General features: G+C 41.3%; 1 protein-coding gene across 2 annotated transcripts in view; it reads right to left on the minus strand.

The window, feature by feature from the left end:
• The window catches only part of LOC138288769 (glycine N-phenylacetyltransferase-like), a 123,193-nt gene that overhangs the window by 91,256 nt on the left and 10,034 nt on the right, over window positions 1-21,903 (minus strand). For both annotated transcript variants that reach the window (XM_069230123.1, XM_069230124.1), the window contains exons 2-3: window positions 20,034-20,152; window positions 1,381-1,488 (exon numbers count right to left, since the gene is read on the minus strand). In XM_069230123.1, the coding sequence (XP_069086224.1) occupies window positions 1,381-1,488; window positions 20,034-20,111 (186 nt within the window). In that variant the 5' untranslated portion in view covers window positions 20,112-20,152. The remainder of the gene's footprint in view (window positions 1-1,380; window positions 1,489-20,033; window positions 20,153-21,903) is intronic.

Below are 21,903 nucleotides of genomic sequence, written 5' to 3' on the forward strand. Positions count from 1 at the left end.
CGGAAGTGTTACTCACTGAGGATTTACATCAGGAGGATCTGTGATTGTTTCAGGCTATGGGTGACAAGTACAGAATAACGGTGGGGCGCGTACTGACCTACAATGCCATTTGACTTGCAATTGCCCTGCTGTCGCGGAGGAGGCAGAGGATCCACAGACATCGCACCAGTTGAGGGTCTTGATTACACACAGAGATGTCCGAAGGGAAGTTACTGTGATCTACTCTGCAACCCCACAGCTGTGAGACAGTGCTGACAACAAGGGCCAAGTGGACGGCTGCCTTGGGGGCCGACCTATTCAATAAGTTATGGGTGAGAGCTATGGCACATGTGAAGGAGGTGTCCAGGAACCTACGCTGCCATTACACGCAATTTAACTACTTGGGCCAGACCTACCTGGCACCACAACGCCTCCATCAGATATTACCAAGGGCTCCATCGGAGTGCCTGCGATGCTGCACAAAGCCCACTTTTAACACATGGTGTAAGCTTGTCCTGACCTCTGGGAGGCGTTGAGGGAGGTAAAGGAGATACTATCAGAGGTGGTGGAGTGAGTGGTGTGCCTCACCCAGGCATACTATCTATTGGCCCACTCCCAAAGGAGTCCGGGGCCACCACCAAGTTTATTGCGTTGGCCCTGGTTTTCCTTATGAGACAGACAGTGATGACCTGGAAGGCCAGCTTGGCTGTGGAGGTGAAACGATGGTTGCATGACCTGGTGACATGGGCTACGACTGAGGAAGATGTACTGACCGACTCTGGTGGTACAGATTGCACACTGTGGGGCATGTAAACCCTGTAATTCGAGGCAAAGGATGACGAGGCCGCAATGAAAGGATCAATGTCCACACCATTGTTGTTCACTTAAGATATTGCTAAAGCTATGTGATTCTATACATTATGCCTTTTTTCTTATTGTGGTGCCAGGGAACGCATGTAGCCTGTGCCCGCCGGCTTACTGTGCTCTTGCTTAATTTTCTTGAATATGTGCCCTAATGTTGTTTTAGCACCTGTGATAATGGATGGGTGCCAGAATGGTTAAGTGTGTGATAACCCGGTGACAACTTATGCACAGACTGGGGAAACTCTTGTGCTGTGAATTGTGTGGGGGGGAGGGGGGGTGAACTCTCCCCAGAATGGTTTATTGTGTTCTACACTACTGTAAGCTCCAAAAAAGACGTAAATGAAAAAAATCCCTACCAATCTGCCTCTGTGTAATTTTTACTACCTATTTTTAAAAGATAAAACTCTAGCAGGGGCAAATTTATCTTCCTCCCATAACGACAATGCTGCTTCTTGGCTTTGCTTAAGTGAACTGACATTCTCTTCATCAAAAACAACATCAGAAGTCAAATTCTTCATATACAGAGCTGTGACTTGCCTGTCGCGGAGGTCGAGTGATCACAGTCTGGAAATCTGGCCAGGAGTCCACCAGCAATTCTAAGTTGAATGGGTTCCCACGGTTGATGTGGAAAAGTGTACCATATACCTGTGAAAGAAAAAATAAAAAGGTCAAACAGGAATATAAGAGAAGAAATTATAACTAAAAAGGGGAATCATATATTTCCACCTAAACATTACACCTTTCCAGTCATTGCTTCCATTTAACTTAATAATCAATTATGTAGTCTCTGAAGGAAAGATCTCACTAAGTCATCTAACTAGGATTCTCATCATCTGAACTACAAAGATCGGAAAACAATGGTGTGCCTATGGATAGCCCTTCTGGATCCATAAGGTCATCCTGTCAAAACGTGCACTATTGTTTAGGTCATTTGCGCTCTTAAAAGTAGCTTTCTCCCATTATTGAGCATGGGTGATGTCATGCTTTGTTGGAAGTATATGGAAAAAAAATGTCCATTTTCACGAGGACACCCCTCCCCATTTTTTTTCTTATTGACACAGCTGTTTTGTTTTATTTTTTGCCTCAGTGCATGTGCTGTGACCCCTTAAATTTAGTAACATTGGCGAACTTCTAACTGCCATATTTAATTTTCCTAAAAGGCCGTAGCATATGGTGCCAAAATACAACCATGGTGTTAAAAGTTAACTATCACATGTGGACAGCAGCCCTTTTTGTGCCATCCACTTCTGTGGCAAAACAAACATGGCTTTGATTATACCATTGTAGCCTGAAAAAAACCTTCCTTTTATATATTAAGTCAACTAGATGTATGCCTTGTTGCCGACATGGTAGGGGCATGGTATTAAACTTGGGACATATAGAACTTCAATGTTAACATGTCCCTACAATGATTACCTTCCAAAAGCTATGTTCACTGTGGAGGGCTCTGGTTGTCCTTTGAGGACAACTAGAATACAGGTTAATTTACCAATATTGCTATCCTAGGTTTGGGGCAAGCTAGAGAACTGATATGATCTCTATTTAACAATATTTATTAAACATCCAGTTCAATGGTAGAATTCGATTTTTAATATATATTTTTAAAAGGTAACTTTTAGGTAATTATCTTATCTCTGCCTGAAGCACTTGGACGCAAATTTGCATTATTCTGCCCACATCTTCTCCTGTCAGTGCTTGACCTTAACAAGATGTGAAAACTGCTCCCAAAACAGGACACAGGCTTAGGACTGGTGACAGTATGGGCTGGGTATGGGAGTAATTATAACAATCAGCTCATAAAAGGAAGCAAGGGAGGTTCCAGAAACTTCAATAACTGTACGGAGAGACCTGGGAGGGCAAACCTTTTTAATCTCAAGACAAAGAATAGTGGAATTGACGTCTTTCCAGTTGGAGAGAGAGATAGTGCCAGCACCGGTTTGGTGAAGCTTAGGACAGGAGACTATTCACTTCCCTAAGCATACCCCTGATTAGCACACAACCTCCCTCCAAGACAGAAAGCCTGTGCTATTTTGAATTCCTGCTAGAATAGTGCATTCTGGGCCAGTTTGCAGTAAAGCAAATAGAATGTGCTGCAAACATGGGTATGGTTGCCTCTGGGAGTTTTTTCCTCATTGGTTAGGGAGTGTCCAGCAGTCTCTCCAATCTACTTACGACTCAACTATACGAAAGTTTACCTCACTACTAGCTATTCAGAGAACTTTCTGAACCTGTAGAAGAAAAAGAAGACAGACTGCATCTGACCTCCTGTGTGGCTTAAAAAAAAAACACACACAAAAAGAAAAGCTGCTAGAGGCCCATTTTCTTGAGGTGACCGGTGCAACAGGAAGAGGTCCAGACTCTGCAGGTGTCCTCTGCTCGATTAAGACCTGCCCCCTATAAGCTTTCCTGAGGTTCTGGGAGGAGTGGTGGTTTCCAGAACCATTCATTCTGCAATGTCTTAAAATGTGGACTTCCTGACCTCTGGAGCACCAGAATCATCTACCCAAGTAAATGCAACCCAAGGGACAACCTCGGAGTTCGTTAGGACAGCCTGCTGCCTTGCACTGCTGGAAGAATCAGCTCTCCAAAAAAGAGACTATGTACAAAGGTAAACTCTTGACAGGCCGAGGGAGATGTAAGTATCCAGCCAATGAGAGAAATTACCTAGCAGCAAAATTTAGTTTTTCCCACCAAAACCAACAGCTTTAGTTGGATCCCATTCAACACCTACCTAATTTCCAAGGGACTTCGCCAAATACAGTCTGCTCCCTTGCCATGGTAGAAGATTCTCACTTCTATTTCAAAAGGAAACATTTATCACCAGGATGAACTTTCTAGTTGTATCAGATCCGAACTCAATTGCGGTAGGCCTGAAGTCGTGCTTGAGTCCTGGGCAACTGCTAACAGTGATTACTGATTAGCACTTTAACTTCTTCCTGGAGCTTTTTACCTTAAATCTTTAAACATTCATATCGAAGTTTGCTTTTTTGGGATTGTTTTTGTTTTGGTGTTGAGAGAGCGTAGCTTTATATTACATATTATAGACGTGAAATGCTTATGATTAACAATGCTGCATTAAATAAAATATTCATTGAAATATATTCATTAACATAAAGGATTTTATGTGTGTGTAAACTAATGTCAACTATAAGAAATAATTATTCATAGATTGCTAAAACTGTGCACATTAAAACGCATAAAACTGCATTCATTAGAACTCGTATATTTTAAGTTAGCGTGAGTCAAGCAAAGCTGTGTAGCTCTCATATTAAAACGTATTTTTCTGTCTCTTCAGTATGCTGACTTGCAAAAGACCATGACCCAGCGATTGTTCTTTTCCCTTCAATAGTTTGCAACAAAGCCATATTTTCTCATCCGCATGCTAGCAGCTTTTAGTATAAAGTTATGTGCTTCGAAACATTATTGGACACTTCCAAGGACGATGGAGCGAGAAGAAGAGAACTTTTGACCTGATACGTGCAAAGACAATGAAGTAACCCCGGATGAGCCACCTACGAAAATACGTCAATTATGATGACCAATTAGAATATGATGATTTATCAAAAATGACAAAATGCATTACTTAATGTATAATTTGATAGGTTAACAATGGTGGGGTGTATTGACTGACCAATAGAATTTTGGGGGAATGAATCACGAAAAAGGGATAAAAACCCATGACACAGGAAACAAACAGCTCATTAGGTAGGGAATGATATCGATTGCGTCTCGAAACTCTGTCACTCTATTTGGTGACCTGAGACTTAGAGAAAACCATCCTTGCCCATAGACTGCCCCTTTACACTTTTCTCCTTATGAGGAGAGTGTCTTTGCCTTTTAACTTAGATAGACTGACGGCGATCTAACTGATGTCCTGAAGACGAAGACTGATCCTGAATGCTGACCTAATCAGAGGAGGGTAATTATAATGTTGCTAATGAAAATTCATTTATTTGCCTTTTCTTTCTAGGTACCAACTGCTGTATGTTTTGATTAGAGACCTTAGTTAGATGTTTTCCAAATTGGTGTTCAAATTGTTTTGCATGAAGCCCAACATGCTAATGCTAATTAGAGGTTAGACGAGGTATTCATTTTGACTGACAAACCGACGTGACTGACGTGATGCTATGCTGAACTAGTATCTTAGAACATTCAATGTATTGTGATCTGGTTATATCCATCTGATTGTCTATGCTACTGATTTTTGCTTTATTGAAAGCTTATTGTGGTTGTCATCTTGTGACTATGCTTATATGCTTCTTGACTTTGAGATTGATGCATTTGCTACTAGATTGTAATCAATAGGGAATAAAACTCATAAAACTTCATTAAGGTGTGGTTATTCATGACTGAAAGGTCATGATTGCGTCGAATGTTTATTAAATGTCTGGAGTGAGAGATATTTTGGTGTTAAATATTGGCAATGTTATTGACATATTGATTGATGTTTTGATCAGTTATCTCGTCCTACGGTGTCTTACCACTGGGCCCAAAGATTCATTGGCCTAAAACGAGTCCTGATGTGTATAAATTAACATAGACGGACGCGTTAACAGTTCTGGTAGCAGAGTACGGTTCGGCCCTTGGGGGCCCGAGGACGGAGTTTCATTGTTTAATTTGTTTTCTTGTGATAATGCAATTTGGAAAGATGATGAGTTGCTAGATTTGCCATGGCTTTCCCGGGATCTCGGAGCCTTCCTAAATGAGTTGGGAATGTTCTCGGCGCCATAGTATGTGTGGTTAGGGTCTTTTGCACTTATCAAATCTTATGCACTTTGCAGGTGATTGTGAATATTTGAGTGTGATTAGGCCAAATTAAGTGTTGTTTAGAAGGAGTGGGCGTACTCCACAGTATGAGAGTAGGGAAGTCGGCGTACTTCATGTGAATGCAGCGCTTGTTGCTCAAAATTATCCACGTGGTTGGTTGTTGTATACGGGCCTATTGAGGTCTAAGACTCCGGAGTATGATGTTAAAATGGTTTATGTTGTAATCTGTGCGGTTTAGTAGGTCAATCGGGCGTGGTTGACAAGTCGAGTTTCGAGTTATGATGCATGTGTGAAACCTTCGATGGAGATTTGACAAGTTCTAAAGTGCACTAGAAGGAGTCATTGACAAGTCGAGAGTAGGATTTGCAGGTCGAATTCTGCTTGCGTATGAGGGAACAGAGAAGGAGAGAGTAGCGGCCGAGGCTTCAAGTGAAATCTCTGTAAAGTTCTGAAGCGAATGTGTTACCCTTCCTGTAGTAAACCGGCAGATTTATGTTGTCATTTAAGTGCTAGCAATAATTTGCATTAGTTTGTATGAGTTGTAAGGAGTTAGCGAGGTGTGGACAAGCCGCAAGACTTTGTCAGCTGCAGTGTGTGAGAGTGTGACGTCAGTGGTGCCGCGCTGAGATAGGTCAGATGCCGAGAGGGGTTGCGCACGTATTGGCTGCCGTCCGTGAGAGGCAATAGGTTGAGCAAAAGGTAGGTGAAGAGTGTCCTGGGAACTAAGCCGTTTTCTGATTAAATATAAAATAAAATGAATTTTGTTAAGGCATTCAAAAGCGCTTTGAAAGGAGATGTGTATATTGTTGCAACTAATGGGGAACCTACACCACCTGAGGGTACACCAGCTTACACGGTTATGGAGGAAAAGGGTGTTGCACCGTGTTTATGGATAAAACAATGGCGCAAATTAACCGAGAAAGAGGGGTGTCTAGCGTTTCCGGAACATGGAATATTTAATCAAAAGGTGTTAGAAAATTTGAGGTGGATGTTAAGTACGCAGAAACCACCTCCTCGACCGGCACAATATGAGGCTTTGGCAATTTGGGACCTGATGGCTCTTAAACATAGACAAGAAAGATTTCACAGAAGATTGACAAGGGCAGAAAAATCCTATGCAGAGGCTAGGTGGGATAATGAGAACAAAATGTGGAGACGAGGAATAGTGGATGGGTTAAAGCTGTTTCCGGCAACAACACAGGGTGAGGAGACACAGGGAAGGAAAGCTTCTTGCAAAACTGACAAAGATTCAGGCAAACTCAAAGAGAATAAAAGATCCTGGGAAGAAGAGGATGATTCAGATGATGAGGCGTTTATGGATAGATTGTTACATGATCGTCCGTCACCAAACGCGGTGAACGACAGTGCTCCAAGTACTAGCTTGGATCCTGGGAACCAGACAAAGGAGAAGGGTGTTACTGATACAGTGCAGACTAACGATACAGTTTTGATACAGAATGGTGTCAGTGTACCCACTGCACCAGACTCGCCGATACAGTTACAGCCTCCACCACAGATAAAAAGAATTTACCCCGATGTTCCAGTACTCGAGACTACTACGAACTTGATGGTACCGCCAGACCCAATATATACAAAGCCAAGGTTAATACAGATTGAGTCAACTCCACAGTTAGTGTCACAACCGCCACAACTGATACCTGGGTATAACCCAGTAGCGGGTCCTTTGAAAGAACCTGCACCAGGATTATTAGAGCAGACCTATGGTGTCGCCGCTCCAAGAAGCTTGGGATCAGGCCAGACACCTGCCGCTATATCACTACCTATTACTGTTGGTCCCCCAGTACCATTATATGCACAGGAGAAAACAGGGACATGCGAACAGGGGGTTATGACTCATGAAACGATAAGAGGAGGGCCTATTAGAACTCCACAAATAATGGCCCAGGGAGGACAGGTTTGCGAACAATCAAGACCCTTAATGGACCTCAGTCCAATAGGGGCATCTCTTGAGGCAATGCGACAAGCAGGGTTGGGAGTCCTGACTCCCCAAACTATGAGTACAAATACCTCATACACTCCAATGATACATGCAGGGAACATTTCACTGCAGGGTTTTACAGTACAACAGTTAAATGAGTGGTTAGAGAAAACTTGCACATCACAAAAGGACTACAGCGACTACAATCGAACCTGAAAAAGGAAAACAAGATGAATACCTAAATCTAGTACGACTAGGAGCAGAAGCTGCTGAATTGGTGGATGGAACAATGGGAGTAAATAGGTTGGAGTCTTACACTGAGGCAGAATTAAGGTACTTATGCCCTAAAATTACCAAAGAGGTAGGCAAAGTACACCAGAAATTAACGAATTTGGCAGACAAATACAATATCGACATTGGAAACACGAAACATTTGAAACGGAGTTACAGATTAGATTTTGACACTAAAGATTTTGAACACATGAGATCTGCAGGCATGAAGACACATTTGAAAGAGTTGCTGCAAAGCGCACAAATTTGGGGAGCACTAGAGAAATGGGAAGGCCGATGGGTAAAGAAAAGAGATAAGGGAAAAAGAGATAGTCCAGGATCTAATGAACCAACAGTCACACCTAATTTAGACACAGTGAAAATCCTACCTATGAGAGAAACAGCTGGTGGTGTTTTGGTGCATGTGCCTTGGTCCAGGGGAGACATTTTGTCTTTTACGAATGATTATCCTAGGTTAAGGGAAAAACCGATTGAGTGGTATCAACAGACAGATAGATTCGTGAAGCTTGCAAAATGTCTCTGGGAAGACTTAAATACCTTGTTTGAGATTATTGTTCCGCCAGACTTGTGGCTCGAGTGTAAGAGAGGGGTAGATTGGCCCACGAAGGAACCAGCAAGGGATAAAGTGACTGGAGCACCTTCTGAAGAGGTGATGAAATATTATCATAAAGTAATTGAGTTTTTGAAACAAAAGGTGTCGCCGAAGGTGACTGATTGGCAGAAAATCGACCGGACCTCTCAAGAGGTTAAAGAGTCAATACATGCATATTATGAAAGGTTGTTGAAGGCATTCAAACATTACAGTGGTACTGAAACAATTGAACCGAAGGACATGAATCATCTTGTGTTCAGATTCGTCGAAGGGCTGAGACCGGAGGTCAGCCAAATGATTAAAAATCATTTGATTTGTTGGCAAGCTAAACCGATTGATGAAGTATTACAGTACGCAAAATACTGTTGTGACGAAATTGAATTGAAGCAGAAAAAGTTGAAGGAGAAAGTGATGGTGATGCAGATAAGGGCTGCACAGGCTGGAATACAGGGAAATGGTGTTCAGCAAATGATACAGCAACAACCGCAATTGAATGGTGTATTTCAGGCACAGCCTAGAGGTAGAGGTCGAGGGTTTGTGAACCGTGGTTCGGACATGAATAATGTTGTTATTCAAAATGATGGTCAAGGAGTGAAAAGGATGTCACCATGTCATGCGTGAGGGGGCGTGGGACATTGGAAACGGGATTGTCCGAATATAATGCAGGATGGTACGGTTCAGCAGAGTATTAATGCCGGTACACTACAAAATTCACGAGGTCCAAGAATGAGACACCAGAATCAGAACTATCAAAATAATTTGGTGCAAATGTCAGGGGTGCAACCCATGCAGCAAATGCAAATGCCGCGTTTCCAAACAGTGTCAGTACAACCAATACAACAGCAGATCCCTATGGTGCCTAGACAGCAAATGCAGTTACCCCTAGCTCCAATGGGACAGCAACAGGTGACGCTTCCTCAGCAGGCCACAGGTCAGGTAACAAACCAAAACAACACTGTACAACAATTCCCATTACGAGGTGAAAATGATATGAATGAGGATTGGTCAGATGACAGCTCAGACAGTGAAGAGTGCAGACTCGCAGCATCCCTAGAGGTAGACCAGAGAGGCCCATATGTGGAGGGAAAAGTAATGGGCTACAAAGTCTCATTTTTAGTTGATACGGGAGCTACACACTCTACGGTTCGCAGTGCAGAGGTACCAAGATTACCTCTCTTGGGGCGCACCATACGAGTGGTAGGTGTGGCTAACCAGTACCTGACTAATCCAATCACTGACCCAGTGCAGGTTGAAATTGGAAATTTTCAGGGCCTGCATAGATTTGTTGTATGTGACTCAAGCCCAGTATCCTTATTAGGAAGAGACTTATTGTGCAAAACCAAATGTTCGATTACCTGTTCCAATGGTGGAATAGAGGTACAGACAAACAGTGATGATGAGGCAGATGAGGGTCAACTCATAGAAGAAGGAGGAGAGATGAATGAAGATTACCCTCTAATTACTCTACTCCCAGTGTTTACCCTGATCGATCTACCTGCTGATCTGCAAGGATCTGTAACAGAGAAGGTGTGGGATTTGACTGGAAAGGAGGTTGGATTAATCAAGGGAGTAGGTCCAGTCAAAGTGCAGATAAAGCCGAATGCAGTGTTCCCACAAGTACCACAATATCACATGACTCAGGATGTCCTTATTGAAGTGACACAGATAATTGCGGATTTTCTCAGACAGGGAGTCTTGAAAGAGGTCCTGAACAGTCCGTGTAACTCTCCTATTATGGGTTTGAAAAAGCCCTGTGGAAAAGTTCGAATTGTGCAGGATTTAAGAAAAATAAACGAAATTGTGATAAAATGCTGCCCTGTGGTTCCCAACCCAGCGGTAATAATGTTCCAGGTTCCTTGTGATGCTGAATGGTTTACCATAGTAGACCTATCACAAGCGTTTTTCTCGATACCACTTCACGAAGACAGCCAGTTTTTGTTCAGTTTCAAATTCCTGGATAAGGTATACAGTTGGTGCAGAATTCCTCAGGGGTTTTCTGAGTCACCATCCATCTTCAATCAGATATTGAAGAAGGATTTGGAACCTCTCGTGCTGCCTTACAATTCGACTCTTGTACAGTACATTGATGATTTGTTGATTGCATCCAAAACCAGAGACAGCTGCAAATATGATACCATTGCATTATTGAATCATTTAGGGAAAAACGGACATAAGGTATCACCTAAAAAGCTGCAGTACTGTCAAAAAGAAGTGAAGTATTTGGGGCATCTGATTGAGAAAGGGTCCCGAAGAATATCAAAAGAGAGAATAACAGCTGTTTTACAAATGAATCCCCCAACAACAAAGAGAGATGTCAGGATGTTCTTGGGAATGGTGGGCTACTGTCGCAAGTGGATACCCAACTTCTCGATTATTTCAAAACCATTAATAAAACTGACAGGAAAAGAAGTTAAGGAAGAACCATACACAATCACATTAACAAAAGAAGAGCTTGAGTCATTTTTAGAGCTGAAAGAGTGCATGTGCAGGGCTCCAGCATTAGGAATGCCTGATTATGAGAAACCATTTCTGTTGTTCTGTCATGAACGTGATGCTTGTTCTTTGTCTGTTTTAACACAGGTCCATGGAGATGCAAATCGCCCTGTAGCATATTTTTCAGCTACTTTGGACCCTGTCGCAGCAGCCTTACCGGGTTGTTTGCGAGCAGTCGCAGCAGTTGGTCAAAGCCTTTCACAATGTGAGGGCATAGTCATGGGATACCCTTTGACAGTTTTGGTTCCACATTCTGTTGAAATTCTGCTGACACGAACTAAGACACAACATATGACAAATGCACGACTTACCAAATATGAGACAATTATTCTGGGGTCACCCAATGTTACATTGAAAAGGTGCACTGTGCTGAACCCGGCAACTCTACTTCCCAATGAGAATACCGAAATAAAAGATGGGGAAGAGTATGAGCATGATTGTCTGGAGGTGACTGAGCTCAGTACCAAACCTCGCTCAGATATACAGGATACCCAGTTAAAGGAAAACAATTGCATTATGTTCGTTGATGGGTCCTGCCTAAGAGATTCAACAGGAACATTGAGAGCTGGTTATGCAGTATGTACCATATCTGGCATAGTCGAGGCCTCCTGGCTCGAGAAAGTGTTTTCTGCACAGGTGGCAGAATTAATAGCTCTCACAAAAGCCTGCCATGCTGCTGTAAATCTGAAAGTCACAATCTATACAGACAGCAGATACGGATTTGGAATTGTACACGATTTTGGTCAACTCTGGTTACAGAGAGGGTTCATGACATCCTCTGGTTCACCAGTGAAAAATGGAGAACAAATAAGAGATTTGTTACATGCGATTCAGTTGCCTCTTGAAATTGCCGTGGTGAAGTGCAGTGCTCACACCAGATCACAAGACTTTGTGTCAATGGGGAATGGTTATGCAGACCAAGTTGCCAGATTTTGTGCATTAAACTGTATATCTTTTAAGGAGCAGTGGGAACTGTTGCCACAACCTGAGAATGACACAACCTTAAGCCTAGCATTACAAGTGGTTGATACCTTAGACGAATTAAAGACATTACAAAGCCACGTTGGTAAAGAAGAAAAACGTTCCTGGCAGAAAATGCAGTGTGTACAAAGAGCAGATGATATTTGGGTGTCAGGAGAAGGAAAACTGGTTTTACCAAACAGTCTTCTATCGCAATTTGCCCGACTGTACCATGGGCAGGCACATTTAGGAAGAGATGCCATGATCAGATCCTTTAAGATTGATTGGTTCAATCCAAAATTCAGACATGCCGCAGAAATTACTTGTCACAGGTGCGTCATCTGTCAACAGATGAACGCTGGAAAAGGAACCGTGGTAACTGAGCCACATTGGGAGAGCTGGTGGTCCATTTAATAAAATACAAATGGATTTCATTGAAATGCCTGTTTGCGGAGGTTTGAGGTACGTGTTGGTGATTGTGTGTGTTTTTAGTCATTGGATTGAGGCATATCCCACACGTAGGAATGACAGTCTTACGGTTGCAAAACTACTACTCAGAGAATTAATACACAGGTTCGGGTTTACGGTTTCTATAGAATCAGATAGGGCAAGACACTTCGACAATGAGGTGATTAAACTTCTGTGTGACGCACTCAACATTGAACAAAAGCTGCATTGTAGCTATCGCCCTGAAGCCTCAGGACTAGTCGAGCAGATGAATGGTACTCTGAAATCAAGAATAGCAAAAATGTGTGCAGCAACAAACATGAAGTGGCCAGATGCATTACCTCTAGTGCTGATGTCTATGAGAAACACGCCAGATAAGAAAACGGGATTGTCCCCACATGAAATCCTCATGGGCAGAGCAATGAGGTTACCGGCGGTACCTGCAAATGCACTAGTGAATATTACAGATGATATGGTGTTGGATTACTGCAAAAGTTTGGCTCACGTGATTCGCTCTTTCTCTCACCAGGTGGAAGCTAACACGTTACCATCAATCGACGAACCAGGACACTCTCTGCAAGCTGGAGATTGGGTGGTTGTCAAGAAGCACGTGAGGAAATCGTGTCTTGAGCCGCGTTGGAAAGGGCCATATCAAGTAATACTAACAACCACTACTGCTGTAAAGTGTGCCGGGGTTCCCAACTGGATACATGCCAGCCATACAAAAAGGGTAACGTGTCCTGTTGAAGAGGAACTTGAAAATTCCGGTACAGCAACTTCAAGAGGAGAAGTCTCAGAGTCAGAGATCAGTCAAGAAAGATCTGAGACTACAGGAGAGCCCGCTGAGAACAGCCGTGTCCCTCAAACTATCAGTGAGTTCGAGAGAGGTGACGGAGTGCCAATCTCAGTGGAGGCAGCAGGAAAACAAAGACAAGGAGAGGTTTTCCCAGAAACAGACGATTACAATTCAGAGCCTGAATACAGTGTCGAACAAGAAGGAGAGAGAGACGGAGAAGTGGTAAATTTAAATCAGAACGAATCAGAATCTCCTGAACAAATTCCAAGCCGATCAGGAGAAAAGACCATATCACAAGAGGAGGGTGCTGTCCAAGGTACAGAAGGGAAACGCCGAAGCAAGACGAACAGAGGTGACAATTGGCCAGACAAATCACACCTTAGAATAAGAGAAATAGCAAACGAGACAATAATAGAGGAAAGCAATACCTCACAAGCTGACGACCTGAGTGAAGGAGAACAACAAGGAGAACGAAAATTAAAAAGAAAGAGAATAGCAAACAGAAGATATACAGGTCCTGAATGGGCATATGCTACAACCTCTGAATGGCAACAAGAATTCTTAGCGTTCTGTTTTGATCGAGAAATACCAGGCCAGTACTACGGGACCTGAAGAATATACAACAAGAAAACTGAGAAAGAAAAAAAAATATTTGAAATTGAGAAAGCTGAAAAAAAATAATAATAAAGAATCTTAAAAAAAAAAAAAAACTACCGGAAAGTGACATTAAACCTGGATTTGACTTATAGAAACCTGATTACGACAAGCTGCTAACCTGAATTGACGAAAAGGGTCCTGGAGTGAGTGAAGACGCTGTAAAATACGCAGAAAGAGTTTGTTGCTCAAGAGTTGATTGTTGATCTGCTATTCTGATTCTATACAAACATGGCTTATAGTAACAAAGGAAGTAAAGTGTGTGGTTGGTTAGGACTTATGATAGGTGTTGTATGCGCAATAATGATTGTGGGAGTGATTGTGGGAATGCCATGGAGAGAGAGTAAAACTATTAATGCAACTTTAAAACCTGAGACTACTACTACAACTAATAAACTATCACCATGGGAGAAATTTGAGCAAGACGCGAGACATCTGCATGAGGGAACTAATACAAAAGGGGAACTTTCTACTAATGTTTTCTATCGCTTACTAAATGAGTATGTGGAAACTATGGATGCGAAAGACTGTTATGTATGTACTAAAATTCCTTCGTCTGTGCAGGAGGGAGTTACTTATCATAGCCTCCCTCTTACGTATGGGATCAGCTGTAGCTTGCTACTAACAAGATTTTATGATCAAGAGCATGTGCAATATTTTTTTTCAAATTTAGATGTTGTGTTTTCTTTTGTGCCTGTTATTGAATTCTTAAATAAGCTAGCTAAAGAGCATGATACAAAATTAGTTAGAGGATTCTTTGAGCCAACACTAACATTTGGAACTGCTTATGCACATCGCAACAATTTAACATGCTTACTGTCTCCTGTGGAGAAAAGCTTTTTAGATCATACAGATGATAGACGCAAAGCATTAAAAGAAAGATTAGAAAGAGGTTTAGAAAAACGCACTTATGCAAATGATTACGCTTTTACTGCAATTAAAACACAAGGCAAGTTAGCTATAGATGCATTACACGTAGGTAGACTCTGTATATATAGACCAAAATCTGATCAAGATAATTTGTTTGTGGGAACGAGTGAATGTAGGCATGTGTTTTTGTTTCAGAGCAAATGGACCTTTATGTTAAATGGACAAGACCCAGCGATTCCTGGAATCTATTACATCTGTGGGTTAAATGCATATTACCGTCTCCCTAAGGGATGGTATGGGACATGTTATTTGGGAATAGTATTCCCAAAGATTTACCAGATTGATGACTTAAAACTAATACCTAAAACGTCTGAATTACAACATGCCAGACAAAAACGAGAATCAGTGGCGGCTGTCATTGGTGACATATTTGGAGCTATAATCCCTTCAGTAGGGGTTATCCTAAATTCTATGAAAATTCTAAAGTTGTCTACTATTGTGGATAACATGCTGACAAATTTTACAGGAGCTATACTTCTGATGGATACTGAACTTGCTGCAGAAAGAGCTATGACTCTTCAAAACCGGCTTGCTTTAGACATTCTTTTAGCAAAGAGTGGAGGTGTGTGCAAAATGCTTAATGAACGTCATTGCTGCTCATATATACCTGATAACAGTAAGAAAATTAGAAGCATGCTTACTAACCGGACTAGAGATAGTATAGATTTGAAGGATCTAAAAGAACCTGGTGTTTGGGAGAAATTTGGAAAAGGAATTGCCCGAGTGGGAAGCTGGTTTACCAACATTTGGAATGGGGTACTTGCGAAAATTATGATGGGATTATTAATTGTTCTGATTTGTTTATTGGGATTTTGGGGAATATGCAAAATTAATGATAAAGTGAAAAGAAATTGGACTAAAAGAACCAAAAGAAACGAAGAAAGTGAAAGAGAGAAAATGTTCAATGAAATATGGGAAAGCTCACATAAAGGGAAAGATGTTGAAATGCGTATTATGCGCAAGGTGAAAAATTAAGACCAAAAGATTTGTGATGACGAGCGTCATCAGAGGAGGGACTGAGAGAGTGTAGCTTTATATTACATATTCTATATGTGAAATGCTTATGATTAACAATGCTGCATTAAATAAACTATTCATTGAAATATATTCATTAACATAAAGGATTTTATGTGTGTGTAAACTAATGTCAACTATAAGAAATAATTATTCATAGATTGCTAAAACTGTGCACATTAAAACGCATAAAACTGCATTCATTAGAACTCGTATATTTTAAGTTAGCGTGAGTCAAGCAAAGCTGTGTAGCTCTCATATTAAAACGTATTTTTCTGTCTCTTCAGTATGCTGACTTGCAAAAGACCATGACCCAGCGATTGTTCTTTTCCCTTAAATAGTTTGCAACAAAGCCATATTTTCTCATCCACATGCTAGCAGCTTTTAGTATAAAGTTATGTGCTTCGAAACATTATTGGACACTTCCAAGGACGATGGAGCGAGAAGAAGAGAACTTTTGACCTGATACGTGCAAAGACAATGAAGTAACCCCGGATGAGCCACCTACGAAAATACGTCAATTATGATGACCAATTAGAATATGATGATTTGTCAAAAATGACAAAATGCATTACTTAATGTATAATTTGATAGGTTAACAATGGTGGGGTGTATTGACTGACCAATAGAATTTTGGGGGAATGAATCACGAAAAAGGGATAAAAACCCATGACACAGGAAACAAACAGCTCATTAGGTAGGGAATGATATCGATTGCGTCTCGAAACTCTGTCACTTTATTTGGTGACCTGAGACTTAGAGAAAACCATCCTTGCCCATAGACTGCCCCTTTACACTTTTCTCCTTATGAGGAGAGTGTCTTTGCCTTTTAACTTAGATAGACTGACGGCGATCTAACTGATGTCCTGAAGACGAAGACTGATCCTAAATGCTGACCTAATCAGAGGAGGGTAATTATAATGTTGCTAATGAAAATTCATTTATTTGCCTTTTCTTTCTAGGTACCAACTGCTGTATGTTTTGATTAGAGACCTTAGTTAGATGTTTTCCAAATTGGTGTTCAAATTGTTTTGCATGAAGCCCAACATGCTAATGCTAATTAGAGGTTAGACAAGGTATTCATTTTGACTGACAAACCGACGTGACTGACGTGATGCTATGCTGAACTAGTATCTTAGAACATTCAATGTATTGTGATCTGGTTATATCCATCTGATGGTCTATGCTACTGATTTTTGCTTTATTGAAAGCTTATTGTGGTTGTCATCTTGTGACTATGCTTATATGCTTCTTGACTTTGAGATTGATGCATTTGCTACTAGATTGTAATCAATAGGGAATAAAACTCATAAAACTTCATTAAGGTGTGGTTATTCATGACTGAAAGGTCATGATTGCGTCGAATGTTTATTAAATGTCTGGAGTGAGAGATATTTTGGTGTTAAATATTGGCAATGTTATTGACATATTGATTGATGTTTTGATCAGTTATCTCGTCCTACGGTGTCTTACCACTGGGCGCGTTAACAGTTCCATTTGGTTTACTAAATTTTTCTCTTTTGATAAGTAGAAGTGGAATGTTTATTGTGTGGATTTTTTTGTAATTTTACACACTTTACCCATATTCTTTAAATGAAGCCTGTCTAGGTGATTTTATAGCTACCAGATTCGAGCTCGGGTTTAACTTATGAACCCTTAAGTTGGAAAAAACAAGTTGGTTGTCTTTATTATTTGTGGTAGACTATCATTCACCCTTGGTATACTCTAGCTTTTTGCATCACTCTTCAAGGTCTTCTTGCATTCTTCCCCCAACAAAGACCCAGCACCTGCCCATTAATGTCTACATGTCGTTTCGGTTGTATATGTCCATTCCACCGTTTACTGCATGGAGAAAAAGTGTATTAACATAGTGCCAAAATGTATAGAATTTAACATTACATGCTCCAACTGATGGAAGTGAAGCTCTGGTCAGTTGAAATGGCAATATGTCCTCACAATATTTTTGTTGTTTGATGGCTATTTTTGCAGTAAACATTTTTTAGACTTCTATGAACTTTCCCACATGTCTGTTTTCTTTCACAGAAGGTAAAGGTTTATATCTTTACAACAAAGCTTACATCACATTACAGCTCATCTATTCAACGAGGTGGGCCAAAGGATTACTACAAACTTTGGGTTCAGCTTTTAGTATCTTGCCTGCACATAACGCTTCACTGCAGGTTTTTGCAAACAGAATTTTAAATTTAAGAGAAATGTATTAATGACCACTAAAAACTGTAAAGAAACAACAGAACTTAAATCAAATATAAAAACACGTGCTGCAGGAGTTCCATGGTCGCCAGTTCCCCCGACACAAGAGTCTGGCCAGCTTTTCATTTGATGCATTGGGGAGCAAAATTCTCTTAAATGGAAACTTACTGACGGCTATAGTGCACTAAGGCTTTGTTTTGGTGAAGTTTATAACGTAGAAAATGCCCAGGTGCAGAAGAAGAAGCTTCAGCAGACCGAATCATAATGCAAGATGTTTATATAGGGATCTCCACCATTCAAATCTTTAGGAAAAGCTAGGCAGCGGATCTAACTTCACTGGAAACAAAGCACTAACTAACTGAAAGCACCTCGGCTAGCTCAGCTCATGCCATATTTTTGAGCGAAGTTCAGTTTTTGCTGCAATTCTTATTCAAAAAGAATAAAGGAGTCCTCACTATTTTCTTCAGCTCTTCTAGGACACCATGAAAATAAGATTATTAGGCGGGAGTCAAAGGCACTACGTCCTAGCTGCTGAAATCAAGAATTTGTGAAAAATAACAGCCCACACAGGAGTTACCTAATGTCACTAGCTGCTAATGCACCTATGTGCTTCCTCTTCCTTTTAGAGACACAACTTTTAGACACTCAGCCAGGGCTTTACTGAGCTTTGCAGAAATCGCTTAGCAGGATCCCAAACTTGAACTGGCAAAAAGTTCTGTTCTGTGCAATTGAATATACTTTCTTCTTAAAACCGAAAATAACTCTTGGTAAAGTCTTAATGGCTCCCCCCAATAAAATTCAATCTTGTTCTCCAGAGTTTCCAAAACAGAATGAAATCCCAGTTTGGGATTAATGTTTCTTCCTGGACACTAGATTAAACAATCAGAAACTTCATCATATTAATTCTGAAGAGCATGTGACCGGAATGGATTCATGCTGGTGATACAGCCAAGCCAGGAGACCAAAGAAAGGGCTGGTACAGCTGGAAGAAATTCTCCCTTCAAGCCAAACTCCATTTGTGGACAGAGTCCAGTTTACCCATGCCTTCACAAACACTGATATTGCATGCCACTTCTTCAGCTAACTTAAAACATTTGAGGGAGGTAGAATTATTGTTTGTGGAGCTCAATCAATTTTGCCTAGACACACTTTCCAAGGACAGAAGAGCTGACTGGTTTCCCTCCAGCCTCAGATACATAGACACAAGTATCAGTGTTGACACATCCCTATTTCCAGGAGGCACAGTAGAGAGCTGCAGAGAAGACTTTCAGGGGCTGCCTCATCAGGATATCTTACACTACACCAAATCTCCCACTGGCTAGAACCCAACACACCTCAACAACAAGAAAATTGCTGAAGTACAATTCATTATAGGGAATACAATTTCCTGTTTATGGGTAGGTGGACGGGAATCATAACTGGGCACAGAAAGAGAGGTAGGTGGGATGGCATCACACAGAACAGCCACGAGAAGGAGATGACACAATGGAGATATACAGATTTAAAAGGGAGAGAGATGGAAGTTCATCTCTACAAACCAACTATTCATAATTTACGGAGAGTACTGCTGATTACCCGAAAGGATTGATACATGGGAATGTAAGGAGTGAGGAAGGGTGAAAGTGGGATTTATGGTAGGCACTCCAAAGGAATGTTTAGAAACATATGTAAAACAATTGTTCGAGGATGACAAGTTGTGCCCCTCTATGTCAAGGTTTATGAGAAACATGTAGAACAGTTGAAGAGATACAGGAAGCCCAGAGAAAGCAGGGAACGAAACCAACAGACAACAATTGCCTCCCTCCAGAGTAGAGCCTATCATCTGAAAACCATGAAGTGTAATTTATGGTGTATGTTCAGGTTTTGCCCCTCCCAAAATCATTAGTTCCCAACAGATTCCATAGGAAAATTCGTGCATGTTTATTAATTTAAAAAACTGAATTCCCTCAGGATGACAGCAATTGAAAGGGGAATTGTGTGCTAGAACAGAAGGAGAGAAAACATGATAACATCCCAGTATAAATTCATGCCAATCTCTTTTTATTGCATACCGCCAAGATAAGTTAAATAAAGGGAAGATACAGTTTTATTTTTACCTTCAAGGATTCTGGAAAATTCTTCACAAGAAGCCTCTCTAGTGTCGCTAGCTTGTGGGTACAATTCAGCAGGAACATTCCGAATGTACAAAAGAGATGATGGACTTCTTGTCCAGTTACTGGGAAGTAAAGCACAGAGGAAAGCTTGGTTTAAAACAGCAATTAAGATTTTTTCAGCCAATTTGCAATGTGGATGTCTAGCTACGCATGGGTTCCAAGTTTGTCATAAAAATTAAGAAAGATTATCAATTTGTAGCAGCCCAAATGGCATCACCGGAAGTGCAATACACCTACTTTTGGAAAAGAACGATGTAGGGCCTGTATAAACATTGTTTACATTCTGCAGCCCTACGACTGTCTGTTGTATGTGAGATGTATTGAAATGTAAAGAAAACTGCTCTGTGGACAGGATCACAGAGACTTAAAGAAGTGTCTCAGCATGCAAAGTCTCCCGTTTGACGCTGAGGACAGGCATGTTCTCTGGACTGGTTACTTCGCTCACAACCTTTGTAGAGCCTTTAACTGTGTTTGATAAGCCCATTGTTTGGGATTTGCAAACCCTTCATATGTTAAACCTATGTCCAGTTTGTTTGCTGTAAGTACTATTTAATACTAAAATTATCAGTTGTTTGAGATGTCTTTTCCCAAGCCAAATTTCGTCAGTCTGTACCCTATTTCCTCAAGGCTTGATATTAGAAAGCTACTGTAGTTTGGCAATCCAACTGCATCAATTTTCTGGTAGCAGGAGGATAAGTACTCCAACCAGGCTTCTCCTAAACCATAGTCAATTATGATCTAGACTTGTAACCATTGATTCCTCATCTTTTGTACTCTTCCCCTCAAATGTTTGAGCAGTACCCCTGTCCATTGCCAGGTACTGCCATACGGCTCCGCACTCACACTGTTCCATTCCAGAAATGACATGTGGAGCCAATACAGGCACCACTCCTGCGTGCTGATGTCAGTTCCTTTTTTTCTGTGTTACCAGGCATGGGTCCAGAGCTGCCTATTGTTTCTTTCAAGACCAGTTTAAATAAAAAAAAATAGAAATCTAGTGCGTAAGGGAGGTTGTCTCCCAAGACAGCTTTTAAAACCTGTAGGGACTGTCGCAATTAAATGTCTGTGACAGATCCCCAACAGGTTTGCCTGTGGTACCTGAGGTCGGGTGACAACTCAAAGGCTTGCTCTGACTGTGCACCAATTAATCTGAAGGCTATTTGAGACTGTGAAGCAAACTTTAAGTCACAAAGCATAGAAAGACAGTGTACTGGGATCAGTCCAAGACCAAAGGCTGATCTTGTTCCACAACTTAGACCTGAGGTTGCTCACTGTTGCACTCCAAATCCTCAGTTAAGTTGAAGAAAAAATGACAACAAAAATCTTGTGCACTTGAGAAGCCATTGGGGTGTCATCATGCCTCTCGCTCTCTCTATCCAAGTCGGTTAACCTCAAAATCCAACCTGCAACTTGTCCCAGTACCACTAGAGTTTTCGGGACCGTCACCAACAGCAAGGCAGATCCAAGAGTTCTGCAAAGCAAGCCACAGTGCAAATCTCTGGAATGCCTATGGGCCCCATGGTCCTGAGAGGCCCATAGGTATTCCTGTAATGATATTTGTGTTTTTTTACCACGGACTCCACGTTGCACTTAGCCTAGCAGCACACCGTCACATCAGTGAGCAACAGTTTAGTTTTGCCTATTCAACTTTATTTTAGCATTAGCCACTGCCACGTTAAAAGCTGCAAGTATTTTTCCATGCCCATGTTATGCAGCATGCTTTTTGCTCATGTTTTTAATCTGCCTGTCAGCGTGTTCTCTCACCAAGGGCTTAGGCGATAGGGGTGTGTTAGGATGATGTTTATGGTATGGC

The sequence above is a fragment of the Pleurodeles waltl genome, chromosome 1_1 (assembly GCF_031143425.1).
Source record: "Pleurodeles waltl isolate 20211129_DDA chromosome 1_1, aPleWal1.hap1.20221129, whole genome shotgun sequence".
NCBI lineage: Eukaryota > Metazoa > Chordata > Amphibia > Caudata > Salamandridae > Pleurodeles > Pleurodeles waltl.